We start from the raw sequence: 24,989 nt of genomic DNA, 5'->3' as shown, positions 1-24,989 counted from the left end.
CTCTACTGCCCCCTGGTGGATGAACCATCAACCTCTCATAACTCCTTCATGCTTTGTCCAATTCACTCCAAACTTCACATGACTGATGAGTGGCCGCCCTGAACACACCAGACCACACCAGACCATATGTGTAACTACCTGTGACTGCCCCCTACTGGATGAACGAAACATTGCATTTTTGGCCTCCTTCCAGGTTTTTTCTCACTTTCTGCTTCACGCCACAGCCCCGCCATGCCTCAGGCTCCGCGGTGGCATGGGTGAGCGAGGGCCCGCCATCGCCGCTTGCGATATAATCTATAAATATTATTGTTGATTCAATTAAGTAAAGTTTGTTCCCCTTGTACAAGGATTTTCATGATCTGCTACTCATCATCCCTGATGGACTACCACCATAACCTATGAGGGGGGGGGGGGGGGGGGGGCTTGGAGGTGTATGGGTAAATGCACCATATAATGCTGATTTTACCCTGACTATACACTGTATAATTTTTTTTATAACATATATGGAAAAAATGGCATGCTATGCAGATAAGGTTATGTTCAAACCCATTAAAAAAATAATCTACCCCACTTCAAAAGGTGCTTGCCATGGACTGCAGGCTAGAAGATGACAGTAATACAGGGTTGTGATTAGCCACAGATTTCTATAATAAAAAAACTCTTTTCTGTCATGGCCTCACAATGATGAGCTGAACAATTAATTACTCGGCTCCATCATTTTCATCATCAATCTGTAGATACTCATTACATATTCATGATCAATAGCTTTCTGTGTCAGTACAGGCCAGCCAAACGGTCCTGAATTATTAACTAGTAATATATGAGCAGGTAATTACATCCCACTGAGAACAGTATGATGTCATGTACTAAAAATAAGTATCATACTCCATGACAAAAAAAGTAGAGATCATTGTTATTAAGAGTTCATGTTTCTAGGTTATAATTATCTTTTAATCAATATTCAAAAATACAAAAATAGTAACATCACTGAGTAAAAAATAGCATCGGGAGCTCTACACACACACACAATCCAAACAGTATTCAAAAACATAATATTATTTCTTATCAGTAATTTCTTATTGGTCAGATTTGGAAAAATACTATTTGAAATAAGGCAAAGGTTTTGCACAGTAAATCTGAGACTTACTGATAGCATTCAGAGTATAAAAATATAATGAATATTGATGACAAGCTGCCTACTGATAGCATTAGAAAACCATCAATAATGCATAATGTCAGTATGAAACCAGTGCTGTTTCAGTCTAGCAGACAACCTGTTCACATTTCAAGTACAACACTTAGTTCATTCTATGTGAGGCAATTGACTTCAGCAGAAAATGAATATCAGTGTATGGGTGGTGAAGAAAAGAGAAAGAGATGCAACAACATCGTCATTCCTCACGTGTTTGGAGCAGGGTTTCCGCTATGTACATTTTGTCGGGGCGGGCCGCCACTGCTTAATTATTGCTGCCATGCTTTCAGAATTGCGGCAGGCGAGTGGCTCACAGCAGACATCCCAACTCTCCCGGAAGTTCCGGGAGTCTCCCACATATTGATAGCGGCTCCTTGATGCCCACAAATGAGCTACAATCTCGCGGAATCTGGAATCTGTGTGTTTGTGTGACTATAAATGAAGAGTGTGAGAGCACAGCGTCCTGATAGCTCATAGCCCATAGTTGCCGCTTATTAGACCAATTGCCACCACATACTGGGGTGGACAAAACATTGCTGCCCCCGCACCTTGAAAGAAATCCTAGAGGAATCACTGTCGAGTATCTGAGAAACTCAGTAGGATTTTCAATAAACACTGCATCCATGTGTTTTTCAAACCTAGCAAAACACTAAGACAGAAACTGGTCCACCCGAAAGACCATATACTCAAACACAAGCAAAGCAATCTAGTGTATGCAGCCTTATGTAGTGAGGAGTGCAGAGACTTGTATATCGGGGCAACTACCATTAACCATTAAGCAAATGCATTGCTCAACACAGGAGGGACAACTCTGCGGGTCAAGACTCAGCAGTTTGCCTACATCGAAAGATAAGGGACAATCTTTTGAGGTCAATAACGTGCATGTTTTGGATATGGAGGACAGATGGTTTGAAAGAGGAGTGAAGGAGACCATTTACATCAAAGTGGAGAAAACATCTCTCAACAGGGAAGGAGGTATACGACACCACTTATTGCTCACCCACTTATTGCTGTCATTTTATCTCTTCCTTCTGAGAAGGGACTTAGCAACAATTTGGCCTCATGTGACTTTCCACCGACTGTCCTTTACAATTGGCCTCAGGTGATTCCAACAACTCGTAGCAACTGTTGTTACAACAGCCTGGAGAACTAACAACAAAGTGGTGTCAATGACCATGATAGCGAGCCTGCTGAAGTTAAATACTGGAAACTCACCACCAATGAGTTAAAAAATGTATTCAAGTATCTTCAACCAAGTCAACTTGCCCTCAGTTCAACCCTCCAAGGATAACTATGACCTGGATGACTGAGAATCTTCATAAAATTTCAGTTTATATATATTAATTGGAAATAAACACAGAAAAAGATAACTTGTCTTACCCGAGAAGAAGGAATGAAAATAGTGACAGAAGATCCCACCATATAAACCCTGGTACTAACCTGAACTTTTCCTTCTTCTTGGCACTAACTGCTTTGTTAATTTACAGTGCAGCAGGTCATATTCAGAGTTGGCCAACACATTTCCTGTCAAAAAGGCTGTTATTAAGAACCACAGCATGGAGGAAGCTCACTGATGCTTGTCATGAGATTTGAGAACAGAAGAGGAGAAAAATGTGGTAGAGCTGCCCATAAAGTAGTCAGTCACGCTCAAGGGGTAAACCTAGAAAAGCTTCACAGCCATGGATTGTTGGCACTTTGTGTGGCTACAAGTATGTGTGTGTGCATGTGCATGTGTGTTCATGGTCTATGTGTAGTGTCAAGACAGACGGATGGTCACAGCAGTGGGGTTTCCCATTACCCAGAATGCAATCGGCATTCGGGATGTATTGGATAAGGCTGCAGAGACAAGACATTCCATTATGGGATACTGACAGATGGCTTGAGAGTCTAACACATTACAATTCCACACAATCACACACTCGCAAGCCTCTGCTTTATACTGTGGAGTTTATTTTCCTATCCTGCACTAACATCCACCCTAAATGAACCTCAACTAATGTGCAACATGGTTTTCCTGCAAAGTGTGAGATACCATCATAATTAGATGGTATTTAACATCATAAAGCTGTGCTGAATGAGCAGAAACAAAAATAAAGCAGGCAACTGCACAGCACGTGGGAGGATAATATGAGAGGTGAGAAAACAATGAAAGGGACTTGAAGTAAAACAAAAGACAACATGCCGACAGTGTGTCAAGCTGTGTCTCTCTCACTGTTTTCACATCTTGTTGTGTGGAAAAAGAGATAATTAGATTCACTGTAGTTTGAAAACTGACAAATAATCATTCTAAACCTCCACACTAATATTAGCTCTTTAAACATGCACACACTCTAGTAGCAGGACACACACAGAGCAAGCTTATGCAAATAACATAGACTACAACCATGTAGCTAGTTGCTTAGTCTCATGGGGTTGAGAAGAGTTTCTAGTAGAGATATGTGAGGACTAGAAGTCTGGCTATTGTTACACATAATATATGTCACTGGTTTATAGTTTATAGCCAACAATAAACATCAACAACATCAATGTCTGCACAAATATATGATCTGGAGCTTATTTCATATCAGTTGTGGGAATATTGTGTCTAAATGTGTCTAAAGCCCTTTTCTGATAAGGAATATGTTACCAAGCTGGTAAAGAGATAGCATTTAGTCATTAAGAGAGGTGTCTTTTATGTTAATGTGTGTGTTAGGACAGGTGCGTTTGAATAATTATCCTATTAACTATTACAGGCAAACCAAGGAGGAGAGAGCAGCAGGAGAAGTTGTGGTGGTAAATCTGAGAGGATGCATATCAACACAAGGAATGGTAATTCAACTCAGAGAGTCTAGAGAAATGAAGGAACATTTTACAAGATATTCCTGCATAAAGCACAGTCCTAAAAACCCCTTAGCTTTACAAAATAAGTCTTGAAAGGGTTGGGCTCTACACTTTCCAACACAGCAAAACCAAATTAGATGGGAAATGTAATCTGAGTCGAGCTATTCCATTCTCTGTAAACAAACATACTGAATTGCTGGATAGGCATTTCAAAACACTGTAAATATTTCTCTCTCTCTCTCTCTCTCTCTCTCTCTCTCTCTCTCTCTCTCTCTCTCTCTCTCTCTCTCTCTCTCTCTCTCTCTCTCTCTCTCTCTCTCTCTCTCTCTCTCTCTCTCTCTCTCTCTCTCTCTCTCTCTCTCTCTCTCTCTCTCTCTCTCTCTCTCTCTCTCTCTCACACACACACACACACACACACACACACACACACACACACACACACACACACACACAAATCAAAAAGGTACAAAATGAGAATACAGGATGTTGTGTTAGGTCTTGGACTATGCTTCACCCTTTGGTTCCTCATCTACAGGAACCTGAGGTAGGATAGAGGGCAGTGTGTTTTCATCTGAGGTCATCTACGAAGCTCCTAACTTCAACCCCTGGTAGCTCATCATAAATGTCAGATAAAACAGGGTTAGTTCCCTGGGGCCACAACATAGTCTTGCTCATTTAATATAAGGTGAAATTCAAAGCGAGGTAGAATTTGTTTTGAACACAATTGTATGTATGTATGTGTGTGTGCAAAATACATTTATTTACTTCACGCCTACTTCATTCATCCATATCCAATATGTATATTTGCTGTTATCTTGTCATTTTATTAAACCATGACACAGGGTTGTTGGCTGTCTCTCCTGGCAACAAATTGTAAAGTGGTTTGATTCTGTGCAGGCTGAGGAGAGACTGATGGCAAAACCAGCCAGTTATTGTGGTCATATAAAAAACTCTTGTCCATGTAATACCAGGCAAGTGAGAAAGCGATGTTTCATTATTCCTATCAGGAAGCCTTGTACGGTCTTCTGAGGATGAGGAAAATCTCTGTACTGTGATGGCTAAGTTAATTAACAACCAACCTCTGATCACCACATGGAGACAAATGAAGAGTAATCAGGTCAGTGGCAACCCTTTAGTAGCAGTGGTGCAAAACTGTCATCATCAATACAGTACAAAACCCTGATAGGGGGACACATAGGTATAATGAAGCATTACTCGTCCAGCATGTCATCTTCCAGGTTCAAATTCAGTGTCTTTGCTCTGCCATAAACCATCACAGACTTTAATTGACAGCACCTGCATGCTAAGCATAAATGTCAGCCTGAGTGCAAGAGAGTAAAAGGACAAGAGATGAAAATGCTTTACGAGGAACTTGACTGCACTCGACAGTTGCAGCAGAGGCTTTTCTACAGCCAGTAAAGAGAGGCTTGTATTTCATATGTCGTTTAATTAATTCAAGTGCTTGGATTGAAGTGTTCACTCCCATTTATGAACAAAATATATAATGACGTTTGATTAAATCAGATGAAATCATATTTGGAGATTGTTACTATATCAGGTCATATCAGGAAAGACAGATGTCATGTTTGAAAAAGTACACATTAGGGCTGCATTTGAACCAGCATTAAATGTTTGCTTTCTGTTCTCATTTTTCTGTCGTGAAAAATCAGTAATATCCTCCTTTGAAATGCTTGCTTCCAGCATGATATGTGTCCTATAACATGACGTTGGACAATGAAGAGGTAAAGTTAGTGAATCTTCTTTTTTCATTGTCTATTCATTTATAAGAGAGCATTATGTGTCGGTGTAGTCAAAAAATTGAAAGATTCTTATATCATTTTAGTTACAAATGGATAAAGAAGTATCTGCCCTAATTCATAATGATAGCGAAAGGGAGGAGTGCTTCTTGGTAAAATTAAATGGCACAGAGAACAGTTGGACAGAATTTTATTTCCCATTTTTCTCCTGTTTGATCGTATCACATCCTTTTCTATTTCAGCTTTAGTTCATCTCTTGCTCAAGCACAGAACAGCTCCCATCATTTAGAACTCAACTGAAGGGACACCAAGAGATGACAATGCGCTAATGTGTAACCGGATTCCCCTTGTCACTGAGCCTCTCTCCCCCTCCTCTTTTGAATCTGACAACAGTGACTAATCACACTGGTCTCTGGATGCATACATCACCTTTGTGCATGCATTAGAGGCGCAATGTAAGATGAAATATGCTATCTTATTTGTTTGCTGCCTGTTTGCTTTGGTTAGCTTCTTGGAAAGCTCCACTTAAGTCTCCCTTAAATTTAGCCCAAATATTTCAGACTGATTTATTTAATTTAACTGAAAATACAGTTAATATATAGATTTTTTTTTAAATATTCTACATATTGGTCAGGTAAATAATTCCAGTGTTTTATGGTGAATGTTTTAGTTTCAAATGTTTCAAATTTCCAGGTAGTGAAAAAGCATTGTTTGGGGTATCTTGGTGGTTTAGGAAATAATGAGGTGATTATTATGCCTGCCTGCATGTTGAGCAGTTATTTCCAGCGTGGTTATTTTTAGTTTCACTTACAGGTTCAATTAATATATGAAATTTCATATTCTAGAGGTATTTCTAAAAAAAGGGGCTTCAAAATCTATTGCAGACAAAACCGAAAACTATTTTGTCATTTATAATTCATGTCGGGGCTTTTAGTGAATCAATAGGTAGAAGAACTAAATTGCTTCTCCCTGCAAATTGCTTGTGTTTGACATACCGACTCTTCTGTGTTCTACTTACCCAGCTAAAAAGGAAACTGGTTAATGGAAAATCTCACCAATCCCATGTTTGTCTTTATCCCTCGCCTGCTATAAAACTGCAGCAAAATGCAAATGACCAAACAGTAATGTATCTACTGTACATTTTAAAACTGGGCATCAAGCTGTATTGTATTCATATTCAGAATGTTGCGTGTCAAAACAATTTGTGTTGCAACACTGATTGTTATTATTGCTTACTTATTATTGCTTAATGAATTCAGTCCACCATATTTCTGTTATTTGCCCCTGTCTCTCCCTCTCTCTAATGAGCTGTCTAGATTGGCTCACGATAGGGCAGGTGAGCTCTACACCTCACAGCTTATTATCTGGAGGGACATGGATCCAGCCAAAATGTATGGAAAAGAGCAGGGCAGCCAATTCATATCTGTTGTCATGGTAACTGCTATAACTGTTAATGAGACCTCTATATCTGTCACGATCCAAACCGCTGTCTCTGAGTTTTTATAATAAAAAGTCTCTGCCCTTGCTTGTCTTTGCCGGCTGGCTCCTCCACTGTGCCAGACATAATCACCTGCTAAAGCCCAGTATAAGAGCTGTGTCCAGACAGCTTCATCTGTGGGCAAGAGGCTATCTGTCTCACACCTTTGGTGTAATCACTATCATACGACAACTCTGGAGAAACAGCAAATCTCATTACGAGTACCAGAATATGAAACATTATACTTTATACAGGTACACATAAACTCTATTTCTTCCCACAATTGAATTTATGTAGACTTTTTTATGTATCATCATAGTTTCATGCAGTTTAGCAAAGGAAATACAATATGATTTTGTCAAATCACACAAAAGTACGCAGGGGGATCGTACCACATCAACTGGCTTGGCTCAAAATGTGATGTCCTAGCAGCTTAAACCAAAGCTGGATTGGTTTCATGCCTAGATGCACAGGAAATGTGCCACATCATTCCCAGTAATTCCATCTCACTTCACATATAGAAAATGAAGTGAGCTGCAAGAACAAGATGTGTGATTTAATAAAACCCAGACAGAGGAAAATAAGTGACATTAATGCCTAGATAAAATATTATATTGACAGAAAGAGGCATATATAAAACTGGGGAGAGACCCCTAAAGCAGTAGAGATAGCAGAACAATAGAAGATACAAAATTGAAACAAAGACATAGATAGTTCAGCTAAGATGTATCAGCGTGTTGCATTCCCTGTGACAGTGACAAACTAAATGAGGGAGGTAGACAGAGGACAGAATAGGGTAGCTTTCGTTTGGTGGGCTAGATAAGGGCTAAATAAAGCTGTTAACCTGTCTCTCTACATAAACCATGCAGCTGTTTGAGTAACAGGGTGAATAAACAGAGCCCCTACCTGTGCGATCTCGGATGGCCAGGTTGTTCCCTTTCTTTAGGATGATATCCAGCTGGTACATGGCTGGGCTGGGAGGTCGAGGTGGGGGTTCTGCATTACTGGGCCCCACTATGTTGATGCCCTGTAGAGAGAGGAAGCAACATAAGGTTCCCAAGTAAACCAGTACACTCCAACATGAACACAGCTTAATAGTTTGTGTAAGGGCAAAGAGAAGATAAAGAGAAAGACAAGAGAACTAAGTAATAAGAAAATGGGGCCAGACCCATGTGTAGTTAACAAAAAAGTTGTTTTTTTTTTTTAAATGGGCAGAAACTAAAGTATGGAAAAAGCTCAGTAATAGTACCCAACAATGCTATGTCCCATGCAGGTAAGTATTAGAGCAAGTCCAATATTGAAAATTGTCCAAACTCTAATAAATCTTTGACAGCATGCATTTTTTTCATGAAATGTAGCTTAACTTAAAATGTTGGTTTGAGTCAAGACCATCAATTCATCATCACTGAATCTTAAACTTTTTTTTTATTGATTGTTGAGATTTTCTTCTGCAGCATCATTAAGCTCTCAATAAATCATGTTACACAGAGAAAAAAGCCTCTTAGAAAAGACTGAAAAGGTAAACGGAGAGCAAATGAGTATTAGCACATTACATAGTAGATGTTGCTTGTGTAGCATGTTAATTAGTCATAACAACCATGAAATCGTCTTTAGAAGCTTCTGAGCATCGGTCTCTTGGAGGGGTCATCTATGTGGCTTTGCATGTCACGCTGCAGCCCTGAGGTCTGTGCTGTACTCTGGACGCCCCCCACTGGCTCTCGTCGTGGTTCCCATAGGAGCTAGAGGCACATTTACAGCCACATGACGAGTTGAGCTACTCCACTACAGCTTACTTGCTTTCTCTATTCCTTGCTCATCTTATTCTCCCGCCCTCATTTCTCTCCTGCCTATTAGACAACCCGTGCGTGGGCATTCCTGTCACGTCTCCCCAGCTATCGTAGTCTGAGTTGAGGCTAAGAATAACTATAAAAGAGCAGAAAAATGCTAGTGGGACACTGGGAGGCTACTAACGGACTACCAACGCTAGCATAAGAGCAACTCCCCCGTGAGAGACGCAGAAGAGCAGAGAGATCTCAGAACAGATGAAAACCAGGATGCAAATGGAAAGAACGATAAGGAAGGAGACTCCCCGTTAACATTGTCATCATAACATTATTTTACTTCAGCATAATACCAGGCTGTTCTTGAACACAAACTGACTACATAGAGCAACCATAACTGATTTTTTTGGTTTGGACAAAAAGCATTGTAACAGTGAGGTTTGAAAAACATGACCCAAAAAACAGAGGGGATCCCTGGTGTCTCTGTGTATGATGGTGCTATCAATAGTAGAATATAATATAATAGTGATGCAGCAATGTTTTTCCATTCTTTAGGTATATCCCTGTAGTGAGGCTAAAAGTTAATAAATGACACTTTGATCCATGTAGTCCTACTGTAATATAGTAATTATCCTATGCTGCCTTAAAAAAAACAAGAAGTATAATTATCAGTAATGAATATCACGATTAATTATACATTTATACAAATCTAATTTTGTACAAGAAATTGTAGGAGACATTTGTATTAAATTATACATTTCACTGAAACAAAGTCCATCCAGAATAGTCCAGACAAATATGAATTTTAAACTACTCTTTGAGGAGTATCAGATAGGAATATAGAAATCTTAGTAAAATAAAATGAAGAGTATCATTACTCTGTCACTACAATAAGAGAAATAACTAATTACTGAATAATTTATTCATAAATGTATGATTGTGGGTGTCACGTTAATGCGCAAAGCAAATACTTTACACAGCAGAATCAAAAACCGAAGCAGCCAGGCAAGAAATGCGGTACTAAATGGTACCGCATTTCGAATTCACAAATCTCCAGAGAAAAGTCAATCCATAATAATTTCAGCATGACAGCACCTGCTGTCAAACAGCGTAAAACAGAGGAACTGGGAAACAGAGTTGATCTTTTGGGAAAAATGAAAAACTAAAATACTAATCTGTTAGGGAAGAGGTGCACCAGCTCAGCAACTTATTGGAGAAATATAATGTGAACATTCAGGGACAGGCAGAGAGTTAAAGCTGTATGATTAGATAGGATTAACCTGGGGTCAGCAGTGCATGTAGTTCACTGTAATTGAACTCAGTGCCTGTGTGTGAATGCTGCCAGCAGGACTGAGCAACAGTCGTGGGGAGTCTGACATTAAGTCAAATTAATTAACATTAATTTAAAAAAGTGACACACAGACACATACAGTCTGCAGCACAGTGTCGGGACACATCATAACATACAGCGAAAGTAAAAGGAGATGCCACACAGAAGTTGCATGTTTTTCTTCTCTGTGGCACATGTATCCAATGTTCAGTACTTGCTATTTTTCATAACATCAGCATTTTTTGTGTGTGTGTGATGTACAGTACTACTAACAGACACACACATTAAAATCCACACAAACATAAAAGGGAGCTTAAAATAAGAGGTCTTAAAATGGATTTGCAGATACAACGACGGTCTATGTGATAAGATCAATAAAATATTCACTAAAACAAGCAACCAGACAAAACAGGCCACCAAGTTACAACTGTTCAGACCATGCAAAGGACAGACAGACCTATCAGTTTAAGACGTGCTTGTTTTGCATGTCAAAAGTCATGACCAATGAAAGTGACATCTACCCCCCGTTGGGTAAGGACGGTTGTTCTGGTGCAAGGAGAAGAATAAGCGTCTCATGTCATAAAATCCCACAAGAAAATGTCCATTTTACACTCTCACCCTTTGCCATTTCAAATCTCGGTGTGTTTTTGCCAAATATAGGATCAGTTTCTAAAAATGGCTTACATTAAAAATGGCTTCAGGCTTGTCTATACAGAAAATGTTTTAGTCATGTTTTTCACTCATCTCACTCACGTCTGACAGAATGAATCATCTATTAGAATAAATAGCGCTGTCTACAGGCTGCATGCAGCTTGCATTTCCCCTATGCTATAAATGTATAAACATAACACAAAACATATTTTTATGCTTCAAGTCAATTTGACACAAGTGACAAATGTGTGTTAAGCTCTGAGTTCTGCTAAAATGTTGGTGACTTACACTCAATATTGTGCACCAATTCAAAATACAATAGCAAACAAATGGGAGCGTATTGGTATATTTTATTTTGACAAAAAAAGTATGTAAAATCATAAAACTATATAAATATTGTATGCAATTCATATGCAAGGGCTGCATTCAACAAGAAAATAAACAAAAAGTGAAGTATAAGTAAAGTAAAAGTAAGCTTTAAGAGCGACAAAGTGACACCAATACTTACACACTAATGGCGCTTTTCCACTATACAGTTCGACTCGACTCGGTTTGGTACCAGGAACGACCTTTTCCATTACTTCATAGTACCTACTCAACGTGGGCGGGGTCGTCATAGCACAGCTGCGTGAAACTGCCGTGATTTCGTTTTATACGCGACACAAACAATAAACAATGGAGGACATTGAGGCAGTGGTCTACTTGCCGCTTGGCCTGTGCCTTTTGTCACACACAAAGCAAGAGAAGAGAGCCGAATCGCTGTAACTATTGTTACCGGTATTTAAAAATGCCGGGTTTGATTCTTGTGTGGGACGGCTCATGACTCTTCCAGTGACGACACTCTGACCAATCAGTGGCCGGCAGTCTGTTGATGTCACATTTTAGTATCGGCTCGGCTCGCTTGGAACCTCACCAGAGCAAGTAATAAAAAAGTACCAGGTACCTGAGTAGTGCTAGAACTGTATAGTGGAAAAGCCCCAATATTCTCTTTCTTCCACATATACACAGAGACACACACACACACACACAGACTCTTGGTCTTGAACCAGTCATTTTGTTTAATGAATCTGTCAATCTGGTCCATCCTTTGGGACGGACTCACAGGAGTGGATTCGCCTCCATCCTGTCCCCTGAGTCCAGGAGACCTCAGCCTTACCCTCTGCTCACTGAGACATCAGAGACTTGAGACACACTAAAAAGACACACTCTACACAAATTCACAATGACAGATATGGAGAAGACGAGAAGAGACAAAGGAAAGACAGCCAAGGCTTTTCCCACTCCACCTGAGTTCCACAATTCTATGAAGCTAACAGAGAAGTAAACAATAGTTGCTGTAACCCAGTGTTCAGTCTTTCTTCTGTTCCAGAGGGCCATAGACTCTAGCAGAGACTGTACAGATCAACAGACAGTGTGTATGAGTGTGCTTATTTGGCCTACACTTCATCTATATTTCAGTGTTACACATGGTACACCCAGAAATATACTGCTTAGTTTCTGGGTACAAACATGATTTTTTAGACTTACACATTGTACTATTCACAATCAATCATCGCTCAAAACAAAGTTCTAAACTTAAAAAACATAAGCTGCCAATTTGTAACCAGAGGTGTGTATATCTGAGTGTGTGTGAGTGTGTGCGTGTGTGTGTATGTGTGTATGTGTGTATGTGTGTATGTGTGTATGTGTGTGTGTGTGTGTGTGTGTGTGTGTGTGTGTGTGTGTGTGTGTGTGTGTGTGTGGGCATATTGCCCAATGCAGCACAGTTAAGAACAGGACCATTACCATTACAACTTCGTATGGCACCTCTCCATTGGGATTCAACTATCAGAGCACTTTACATTTACATTGAATAATCCCTGGAGAACTATAGCGGAAAAGTGCTCTGGCTATTTGGATACAAGCCTTCAGCATTTCCTTTCAAACCCTTTTGACTGAATCCCAGCTGAATCCATTCAAATATCAATCAATACCAATTTCCCTTTCCATTAACTAAATACTACTTTGATGGAATAAACGGAGTTCAACATTGAATTGCAAATATTGATGGCATTCTACCATCATCTCCTGGGGGCTGTTTGCATGTTATTACGTGCACAAAGAGCGTGTATGTGTGTGACAGTGCTGCCTGCTCTTTCATTTTAGTGTGTGTGTGTGTGTGTGTGTGTGTGTGTGTGTGTGTGTGTGTGTGTGTGTGTGTGTGTGTGTGTGTGTGTGTGTGTGTGTGTGTGTGTGTGGATGTGAAGGGTCATCAATAATGAATCATAGAAAGGAGTCCTTTGCACTATGTAAGACAGATGATGCTTCATGCTTCTCTGAAAGGATGAGAATAAATATTCAACAGGATGTTTTGCACCGACAGACTCCAGTCAGACACAATGAGTTTTATCTGTTTTAAGAAGGAGGGTAGAAGAGTGTTAAGAGTAGATTATCTAGATATACTGTATCAAGCTTCAGATCTGTTATAAAGCCATAAAAAAACACTTAGTCAAACAGCCTCACTTCTGTTGACTCGCCTGCACCTGAATTCAATCTGAAATTTAATCAACATCTCGCTCCTGAGCATCCAGTTTTAGTAATCAGTCTCAAATTCATAAAAAGGAAAAACATGGAGTAAGCTCAGAAGACAAAGTTTCTCATCTGGCAGCTTATAATATTCTATTTATTTTCATTGTCCCCAAATGACCCACTGTAACAAATGACCCCCCCCTCCCTACCAAAGGAGCTCCTCAGGCTGTGAGAGATAGTGGCAAGTTGTGAAAGGTTACACTTGACTCTACAGAGGTTTCTGAGGTACATACTGTGATAAAAGGTTATGATGTTGTAAAATGAGAAACAACTGAGCTAGGGATGGGAAGATTCACCGATTTGCATTTGTGCACCGGCACAAACATTCACCATGCTATTGTTCTGATTAAAGAAAGTGTGCACCAGACACAATATGGGATGAACTCATGATGCATTTCTAACATTTCTGCATTGGTATTATTATAGAGATGTTATTAGAAGAGGCTTGATGCCTTTATTATTTAGAAATGTAAAATGTTTAAATTTTGATATTTAGATTGATTCCTCCTCTCTGTTTCTTAAGCGTGCTGGCATGCTACAGCTAAGTGGCTAAGTGGAACTTGTGCTCTAGAATTATTTTTCCACAGGTGGGAGTCTTTTTACTATTATAACTATTAAACTATTTTGACACTTATTGTTTAGGTCATAGAGTAAGTATATGTATGTAAAATGGAGACTACACTACAAAAAGTGGTAAATTGTATATTCAAACTTTCTTCATATATATATCGGCTCGTTGGTGATGCCTCGATATTCCTATCCTGTCTGAATATAATCTCGTAAAAACTCATTTTTTGAATTCATTTTCATATCAGTCAAACACAGTCACAGAGGCGTCTCATCACAGTTTCTGGTGAGGGTGGCTGACTTATGTTGTACTACATGATGGTGCTGGGCCATTGTTTTAGTCTTTAAGCTGAGCCCTGTGGTTTAACCTTGACTGCTGCTATAAAACAGCCTACTGGGGGAGTTTTATAAAAGTTCACATTTAAAAGGCAAGCTGGTAAGTAGAAGAACTGCTTCAAAAATGTCCCCTTTGGGATGTCATACATTTCTTTTCCTAGATGATATGTCATGACAGTGGTGTCTTTATGGAGGAGGAAGCCTGTATTTAGCCCAGAGCTAAATTACTCAATGCAGTGGCAGGTAATTTCCAGGCTCTGCACCTATGTTCCTGCATTACAATACCCTGTACCTGATTTGCTCATTAACAAGGACTTCATTACCATCTTCCCTACTGTTAGATCCGACACCACTTCCTTCTACTCATCATAAAACATGTGTTTTTCTCCCCTTTCTTGTCATCTTCATAGTTCTTGTTATGTGCTGTTATCTTTACCTTATCTTTATCCTTACTGCATATCAGAAAGCTTAGAGGAATAATTTAATGTCCTTAAAGAGTGAAAACTCATATAAAAGACAAGAGAAATGAGATATGTGAGTAGACTCAGAGTGGGAGAGCTCCTGTGCTGATTTTTTTTATTTGTTTATATTTGCCTTTATTGGACAGTTAAGAAGCAGACAGGAAACTATGGGTGAGAGAGAGCTGAGTATGACATGCAACCAAGGTCCCTGGCTGGAGTCGAAACAGGGACGTTACATGTGCAGTAAAAATTCAGCTACCTGGGTTCTCTTGTGCTCAGATCTTTATTATCAAACTAATGGGAACATATTTTGAGAGACCCATTGAATTTATTTTCAGCTCCTCACAGCCATAACCTGGAACAAATTGATGAAATAATGATCTGCTACAATACTTTAATCAAACCACATTATAGGTTTCTGAGTAAATGTGTTACTTCAATATAACTAAAATGGATCTCATAATGAAAGCTGGGTAATTTCATCAATACAAAAAATCAAGTGGTTCCACACAATGCTCAAATTATCAATCAGATGAGCTATCAAATATGCACACATATACATGCATACATGTAGGGAGGAACTTTGTACTCTGGGCAACTTGAGTTGATCAAAACAAAAGAGAAAAAGGTTTTACAATAAATCATTTCTTTATTTGCTGTATGACCTGAAGAAACATGTGTGTTTGGTTTCCAACCGGTACAAATAAATGCACAGAGAAAAATGTTAACAGCCTGGAAAGTCTTAACAAATTCAAGATCCTGTACTATTTCGTTGTTTTATTCTGATAGTTTTACTCAAAAATAGATGTTCTTGAAATGTGACACATTGGCTGCACTATGCAGTTTTATCGCTCAGGGTCATGTGTTTCAAGTAAAATATGTGTATTTAAATGACTCTGGCCTCTAACTTGGAATTAATGTCTAGTTTAACATTTTGAATACAAGATAAATGAAAACACGTCCTTCATATATGCAAGTGATCCTGCAAACAGGAAGCTCCACATGTAGGAGGTGACTGACTATAAATACGAAATATAAAAAACTGGCACATACTAATGAAGTCTTTCATTTTTTCTAATCTTTTAGAACTTGTTTTGTACTGGAAAAAACATAAAATAATATAAAATGTTACTTTGCTATTCCAGAAAAACTAAAAGCCTTTATGTGTTTGTTTTTGAGGTATGCCATATCCCCATGTTTTCCACAGTGAACACAAAATAGGGTATAAAGAGGGTGTGTTTAATAAAGGGAGGCTGAAACTAAATCAGAGTTGCAATATTTCACAGAATAATGCAGTGAACCCATTATTTCTCTTTATGGATTTATTTTCAGCCACAGAGCCTCTTCACAAGCTTAACCTGCACAGTCATCCATCAAACACATATTTCAAGGCTTCCAGATAAAAACGTGTGAGCACGGCACCACATGCATGTACAACACCCACAGGACACAGCTTCAGCTATATGACCATAAAGCATTAATGTTACTAATATCACAATAACAGCAGACATTTTGTAATAACACCAGCTCTCTCAGATGATACTGTAATTAAAACTTAAACAAATAATTGATAAGTTGGAGAACAGAAAACTAATTGACAACTGTTTTGATAATCAGTTAATCATCTCAGTCATTTATGACGCATTTATGCCAAAAATGTACTGTTTAACTTTCACAAATGTGAAAATTTAAACATTTCTGTTTCATATCATTGTGATTGGGTTTTTTGCACATTTTCTGACATGTGATAGAATAAGAAATTGAATTATATTGAATAAGATTAATTTTGTGTGTAACTGTTACTAATAGCGTTTGAAATACCCACAAATTACAACATGCAGATCAATGTTGATAACACATGCACAGACAATTGTAATGATAGACATACAAGGAAGGTAAGGCTCTTCAGGTCTGCCTGTGAGGCCTATTGAATTTCTAGAAATACATCTTTCATGTGCTCCATCTAATTATAGCACATATGTGGGTGGAAAATACTGGAAAAGGAAGAGCTGAGGTTGTTTCCAGCTGTATCTTACAATACACTACAGTACATTTCTACAAACTCATGTGTGTGTTAGATCTGCCTGAATCGTCTAAAATAAAAGTTGCACAGCCACTTCTAGTTATTTAGCCTTTTTTACACTTGGTATTAACATGCTATTTGTATCTGACAGTATCTAAGTGAAAATGCATGTTAATGTAAGCTGTAAATGCACTCAGAACATGTTGTGATTAGATCAGCCAGACCACATCTGGAGGTAGTCAGGCTCACATTGTGATGGGATCTCGGCCAGGTGTAAATGCGATCTCAGCGTGACCACATTCATGAGGAAAACACTGGCCCACTAATTTGAAGAGTAACCTTGTTCCACCTCTTCCAGCCAGCTAAAGTGAGCCCTGCAAAAACTGCAATTAATAGCAAAGGCTACAAGTCTTCCCTCTCAAAAAGTGATTCAGAAATGAATGATGTACGTTTGTGACAGCAGTGTCATTAAAAATTACTTTATAGAAGTTGGAAATAGTTTTTATATAACTCAACATCAATTAGACTTGCAGTACTTGAAGAGCAATGACTGTGAATTAAATAACTCAATTAAATACAGTAAACAAACATAAACAATATTGCACTTGAAAGCCCACACACCGATTCAGGATTGACTCATATTTCCATTCAGCCAGCATTAGTCACAGATGGTGAAGGTTTTTGTACGCAACTCAATAAAGTTATCGCTTCATCAATGACAAGTGAATCACTGCCAATCTCCACTGCCTCTTCCCATCACAGTCATCTCACTTTTTACTCCACTGTCTTTCTCCTCTCACTTAAACCACACAGTAGTATCACAGAATATATATTGTGTTTTTTGATGACAAATGTGCACCTATTGCTCGTTCTCATCACACAGTGCCAGTCACAGAATCTTGACAAATGTTCTCCATTAAACTTTCCCAACCAAATAAGCTGCTCCCATTAAATACCACTATCTCAAGACCATTATTGAGTCTGTCCTCTCCCTACAGTGTGTGTAGCCGGGTAATGTATAATGTGGCAAAACGCAGAGCCAGAGCAGGTAGACAGCCAACACCCACTCAGCTAGATAATGAGGTCTCTTTGGTGTGTTCTTTTCTTAATAATAGTCCTAGAGTGCACTGTACAAAGACCGAGCTTCCTCACTGTCTCCGTGTCACAGATAGAGTGGGTCTCAGACTGGGGTAATGAGTCTTTTGATGCAGCAGGTATAATGCTGATAACAGCTGAAACACTTACTGATGTGTTCGAATAGGTGAATTTAAAACTCCTGATGAGTAGATGAGTAGACAGTGACAAAATATCACAGATAACTGAAAGTGTCTGCCAGACTTCAAATCAAAAATGCTAAATACTGAATCTGTCACATTATGTTGTCGTACATGCACTGCAGATGTCAAATTTTCAGGCTTATAGTTACACTCTGATTTACCTCCGAATGTCACGGTTTTTCCCTGAGACAGAAGATACTGTCAAATGTACTCTTCTCTCCTGTCCCATTATCCTGAAGCTAAAAGATGATTTAACAGGGCAGATGGCGAGAGTTCACAGTCTATCAATGCTTCATGATCAGAAAAAAGAAAAGCCTGGTGAGGGAGACCCAGAGTCAGAGGTAGAAATCAATGATTTGATTAAAAAAAAGACAAGAAGATTTCACTTGTTTAATGTCAGTTGAAAAAAAAAGACTCTGCCTAGGTTGCTAATGCTGAAATACCTAAAATTCTGATAGTGAGAGTTACTCAAAATGATGTGCCAAAAAACCGGAGATTGTTCAGATCTGGTAAGGCTTCAACTGTAAGCTAGACAGAGGAGCTGTAATCCACTGAAATGAGACTGAATATCAGTACAGACCACAACACTAATGTGTCAGTGTTAACATGAATAAAATAATGGTAATTAAAAAGAGAGAGAGCATCATTGTGCTGCATACAGCTCCATCATCAGTCCTCTTCTGTCTATGATGTCTGGGGTTAAAACAAAGTGTGTTTTTTATCACCTGAACCGAAACAATGTATCAGCATTATACCCAACATAGTTTGAACATCATCAGTTTACTTAAGATGGCAACTGCTGATGTTATAATAAAGTATGAGTTACACGATGAGTAAATAGTTGCAATATTTAGCATTGAGTTGTCTGTGTGGGTATAAGTGTGTCTTTTTAGTCTGTAAATTAGGGAATAGATATCTTGTAAAATGGGGGATGATACATGATCAGCGCTTTTCCTATTCCTAGTGGTAATTACCCCTTGGATAGAAAATACCGTAACTTCCACATGACACAAATGCAGCTTTGGCTTTAATTAACTTTTAATTATTAATTGGTTAATGTATCATTAACAGGTAGAATCTGGGTCAGTGATACATTTAACACAATGCTATTAAATAGTTTTAGTGTCAACATGGTCTGGTGCATGTAAATGTAGCAAAAAAAAACAAGCGCCTGTCTTTAAATTAATTTAAAGTCTGACTTGGTGTTGATCTGCACTTCAATAGTTATCAGATGATTGATTTCCAGTGGACTTCTTTTTTTGCATCCATCCATTACAACAATCAATAGCTCTTCATTATCGTTGATATAAAAGAAAAACTCCTGAGGGGATGAATGAACAACCAAAAGCCACTTCATCAAATCATGGCTCTTAAGGAATTGTCATTAAACCACCAAACATTAATCTTTCATAATCCTGCAGCTATCATTACATGAAGAAGTAGTGCATCAATCAGGTAGACGTGAGCGCCATTGTGTCGAGCACAGTGAGTGATGTGAAAAGGCGAATAATGACTGTAAATGACTTTGAGCGACTAAACTGTAAGCACAAAGAGAAACTGAGAGGCCAGAGCTAAATCAACACATTCTCAATGGAGATCAAGATCATTGAGGACATGACTTCTTCCCCTGTCTGTTCTTATTTAAGGTGTCCTGCAGTGACACATCCTGATGAAAAGAACAGTACAGTCTCTCTTCAGTCTGTGGTCAGAAGCAGCAGTGGCCTTTAACCCATTCATGAGCTGAACATATAGGGGAAGCCTGCCTTACTATTTGGGGACAAAGGCAGGAGAACAGTGAATAAACCGAGGACAGAAAAGTCTGAGCTGACTTGTGTTGTTTATCTGTCTCCTTTGACATCCTGTACAGAGTGGCACAGTGCTGCATACATTCCTGTCAAATCAGGTTAGAATATCCTCAGAGCATACCCAGCCCTGAGGACAATGCTGCTGCTGCTGGTAGAAGAAAACAAGTCACTTTGTGTTACCTTAAGAAGCAATGCTGGAAAACTAATGTGTAATGTGTATGTTAAAATATAACTAAACACTGCATTAGCTGTAATCATGAACTCAGAAAGCTGTAGGATTGGATCATGTACAAAAAAGTCTGCACTGCAACTGTGATAATAATCTGTTGCATCTGCAGTAATTGCACACTTAAGCATGGAGCTTACACATGGAAAGAAGAGAGAAAAACCAATAGATAAAATACACACTCTGCATGTGTCATACAACTTGTCTGAATTCATTAAAATGATCCGCTCAGTGAACCTAAGGCTTGACTATACAGACAGTAAATGCAGTGGGGAGTGTATGTACGATTATGTAATGTTTTCTTTTTAGATTGCAGCAATGCTCTGGGGAATTGGTTATTATAAGAGCAAAGTGGACATACTAGAAAGCCTGGTTTGTACCCATGTGAAGTCTTACATCAAATAATTCAAGATGCACCAGAGAGAAGGAGAAGTACAGTGGAAGATGGAGGCTGAAATAAACATAAACAGAATGGGAATGATGAATAAAACATCTCATCTCTTTCATACTGCCTCTTTCTTTGGACCACAGTAAGGTATTAGACTCATCACAAAGGAGCAGCACGCCTTAATGATAATGCGCGCTGCTCTTTCTGACAGCCGAGACATCATCGTGACCCTTCTAAAGCTGGTGTTATATTTATCCAAAGACAGGTGTTAACGTTGTAAAAGCTACACAGAGAAAGGTGTTATGAGTAACTCAAGTCAACACCTCACTACCATCCCTACTGGACATTCACCACCAGTGCTGCAGCCACAGGGCCTCCAACATAATCAGTGACACTTCCACCCCTCCCATAGCCTGTTTTCCCCTATGCAGGCTGGGAGGAGATACAGGAGCATCCACAATAGAACCACCACAGTTTTGTCCCCTCAGGTAGTCAGACTCCTAAATACCCAGCACACACATCCTGCCAACCCCCACACATGCACTCATTCACACACAGGTAGTGCTATTGATGGACTATAAATACACTTTATGAACACTTATAGGTGCCCTTTATGTTTGCTTTTAAATCATGGAAGCTGCCTTTAAATGGTGGCTGTCGGAAGGACATTTTAATCTATTTATTCTGGTATTACTATTTATTTTGGTTTTAATTATTCTGCACTGTTTTTTTATGTATGGAAGTGACAAATAAAGGACATCTCTCACACACACCCTCCAAACCTCAACAACGCATGGTAGCAGACCTGGTGGACTTTCACATGAAGAAAATTGTTTGGTTGATTTAATTTCTACCATATTATATACAAGAACAAAAGAAACATCCCCAAAAGTGTCTCCAAATGCCCAGTTCAGCAATGTGCAGCCCAATGAAGCATAATTCCAGCTTTAATGTCACCCCACCTGCCCTGTGTATCCCTTTAATCTACCGGTCTGAACTCCATAGCCATCCGTCCTGCCAGATGTGTCAAGATCCTCCCTCCCAGTCACACCAGATGTTAGAGTTGAGCCTGCATGGCTTGGCCCACTTTGGTATGTGTTTAAATGGGTGGCCAACTGATAAACACTGAGTCCTGCATGAGAGCAGAAGAGAGCCTTTTTCATAGTAAATCCCACGATGAGCAAGATTAAGTTGTAGTCTGTGAGTGAGTGAGTGAGTGTGTGTGTGTGTGTGTGTGTGTGTGTGTGTGTGTGTGTGTGTGTGTGTGTGTGTGTGTGTGTGTGTGTGTGTGCGTGTGTGTGTGTGTGTGTGTGTGTGTGTGTGCGTGCGCGTAAATTTAGAGTATGTCTCACGCAAACTTTTTTTATTCTTCCCCTTGAGAAGGATGCAAACTGGTCAACCGCATTACAATTTGTTCAGAGGATGATTTGTGAATCAGTGGTCCGATCTGTGTTAAATTAAAAACTCATCGCTGTGAATATGATGATTTCTTCAAACTAGGTCACCTATGTAGTAGAAATGTGCAATTAGTTGAATTTCGTGCTAGGTCTATAACAACTAAGAGTAAGTTTGTAGGTTCCCCGTACCTTTATTAAAGAATCCTGCAACAACCAGAATGCATTTTATCCATCCGACTCACTCTACTAACAGTGTGTTCTGTCCATCAGAGCACCACAGACAACGTTAGAAGAGACAAAGATAGTGAGCAGCAGCATTATCTCTTTACTGAGGCTTATTTTCATTTACAGAACATTTTTCCTCATTGGGTGCAAGTGGATAAATCACACCAGTCTACCAGTGGATTTTAGAAGAAATAACATCAACTTTATTGTCTCCAAAGGGAAATTTTTGCAACGGACTAATATTTTTTTTTGAGTGAGTGATGACAATGCTTGATAGCATAAGTGTGCAACAAAATCCCCCAGAAAGAGAGACGGTTCAAGCTATTTATCAAACACAAGCTGAACAAGCAGAACATAAATGTACAGAAATGCAGTTCTGCCTGCAGTCAACTCATGAATCTCTCTCATGCAGAGCCAGTATGTTTTACACAGCCATACATAGTCTAATTGGTTCATATCAAAATGTTACTGTTTAAAGCAAACATTAACTGTAAAGCTTGAGCCTAAATCTTAAAATGTGTTGAATTCTTGTACATTTTGAGGCATTCCAGCTCTTTCTCTCTACCAGTGGTACCACTTTCATCATCACCATCAGCAGCTGAGGGATAATGAGATGATGAATGATGGTATGGGTCCACATGGGTCCACTTTAGGAAACTATTCAGTCTAACAGCGCAATATGGAAAGCTCTAATTTTACCACTTCAAACACAAATCCTGATGCAACACTATTAAACTTCCCTTTGCCACACATTCTGCTGTGAGACACCTGGCGACTGCTTTGACAAAGTACTTTCGCAGGGACTCTTTCGAGGACACGTTACTTTTCAGAACATACGAGACATGAATGTGCCTGGAATCCAGCACAGGTTAATGCTGGAGAAACAGCTTTCTTGTCTGCTGCATTTGACAGCTACATAACGCAGCCGCTCTCCATAAATAATGAAGAGGAAAGATCTTCCACAGAAACAGTGAGGCGGAGGAGGTGGGAGGAGGTGAAAGAGCAGGGGTATAATAGAGTGAGTTTTCAAGGTAGGAAGAGGAAGAATGTCAGCTTCGAAGGCAAATAAGGTTCGATAAGTGTAGACTGATGAACAGAAAACAGTGAACTAGACAGAGAGGTTATGACAGCATGAGGTGGAACCTGAAGCGAGATACCGAGGAAGGAAACTGAACACAGGTAGATAAACACAGACAGTAAGACAGATAGATAAGCAGCCTTTTTGGGGAAGTAAACACATACTGTAAACACAGCAAACATATTGGCAGCCTGCAGAGCATTAGCAGGTTTTTTCCCCATGTGTTTGTCACCACTGAATTTGGTGCGGCGTCAAACCAAGCTGGTCGCGTCAAGTGTTGCTGACATCGTAGACAGACAATCTGGTCGCCCTACTGCCAACCCAACCTGTCAACCAACCAGAGTCGAGTCAATGCCGGTCTGAGATCACGCTGACACGCTTTGCAAACAGAGCACAGTGCAGCTCTGAAGAGAGCAGAGCACATCCATCAGGAACACATTCTTCCCTGCTTCCATTTGCTGGCTCAGCAACTGCAACAGAACAGAACCATGCTAAAAACACTGCTGATGTGCTTTTTTGATGCATTGCGAGCTCCACCAGAACACTGTACATATATATTTGGGCTTTCAGGCAGCAAAAAGATAGACTCATCACTTTTTTGGGATTCCTTTTAAAATGGTGTACTGCTGTGATAAATATCACTACTGATTTAAGAGTAATTACATGCTATTGCTCATTAACTGCTTATTGTATCTCTCATTAATAACTCTCATTAATATATCTCATTAGTAATGCATAAGAGTCACAAATCTGTCTCATAAATGAAACCTCTCACCTCACTATACATTGATGGCATTGGCATTTTCTATCAAGCAATCTAATCAAGTTGGTAAAGTGAGTAAATTATTCGTATTTCCTCTTTATTATGCGTAGAATTACTGCTTACATATAAACATGATTATGAGGGTAGGTGTCACGTCCCAGTATGATCACTAGAGTCATGTTTCTGTGCAAACAAACATTAGCCACCATTAGGCACTAACATGACCAGACACTCAGGTGTTTTTGATGATGACGGTGTAACATTCACCCAGCTGTTATAAATGCTAATACCGGTATCAAAACACTGCCTTAGCATGCAACAAGGAGACATTATTCACAGAATAACAATCAGAATCTATTTCACTGGACCAACTTCAATCCAGTGCAGCTGGGGTTTATGAAAATGAACCCATGATTATAAACTAAATAGCATATCTCTTTATGATGTATTGTATACATATTTGAATGAATATATATATATATATATATGAATATCTTTTAGCTTAGATGGAGAAAACAAGTCTTTGTTTCTTTCATTTTGCCAGAATATTGTTGTTTTGTTTATGTGGATGCCCACTGATTCAACTCACAACGTGTTTATGTATCACTTGATATATTCATAGAAAATTAACTGTTTTAATGGGAGTGCTATTATGGAGACTGATACATGATGTATAAAGAAAAGAAGCATTGTTTTTAACTTGTTACACATTCCGCTCCTACTGTTTGGCATTATTAGTAACCCCTTCTGACTTCATATCCCTGTAAGATAGTTTTCTCCAAATATTATTGTCTCATTTTGAATGCACCCCTGTGTGTTGCTGTTCCCCTGTGAACCATTAAAAAATCTGACGACAATGAACAAAAG

At 39.1% G+C, this 24,989-nt stretch overlaps 1 protein-coding gene across 6 annotated transcripts in view; it reads right to left on the bottom strand.

The window, feature by feature from the left end:
- The window catches only part of LOC133978472 (multiple C2 and transmembrane domain-containing protein 1-like), a 149,126-nt gene that overhangs the window by 91,391 nt on the left and 32,746 nt on the right, over positions 1-24,989 (bottom strand). For 4 of the 6 annotated variants that reach the window (XM_062416719.1, XM_062416717.1, XM_062416720.1 and 1 more), the window contains exon 1: positions 8,153-8,213. In XM_062416719.1, the coding sequence (XP_062272703.1) occupies positions 8,153-8,213 (61 nt within the window). Of the gene's footprint in view, positions 1-8,152; positions 8,274-24,989 lie in introns of those variants that run through there. The other 2 variants (XM_062416716.1, XM_062416715.1) reach the window with 1 other exon arrangement.

This window comes from Scomber scombrus, chromosome 4 (assembly GCF_963691925.1).
Source record: "Scomber scombrus chromosome 4, fScoSco1.1, whole genome shotgun sequence".
Lineage (NCBI taxonomy): Eukaryota > Metazoa > Chordata > Actinopteri > Scombriformes > Scombridae > Scomber > Scomber scombrus.
Note: the sequence above shows the minus strand (reverse complement) of the source record. Positions and strands in the feature narration are given on the sequence as shown.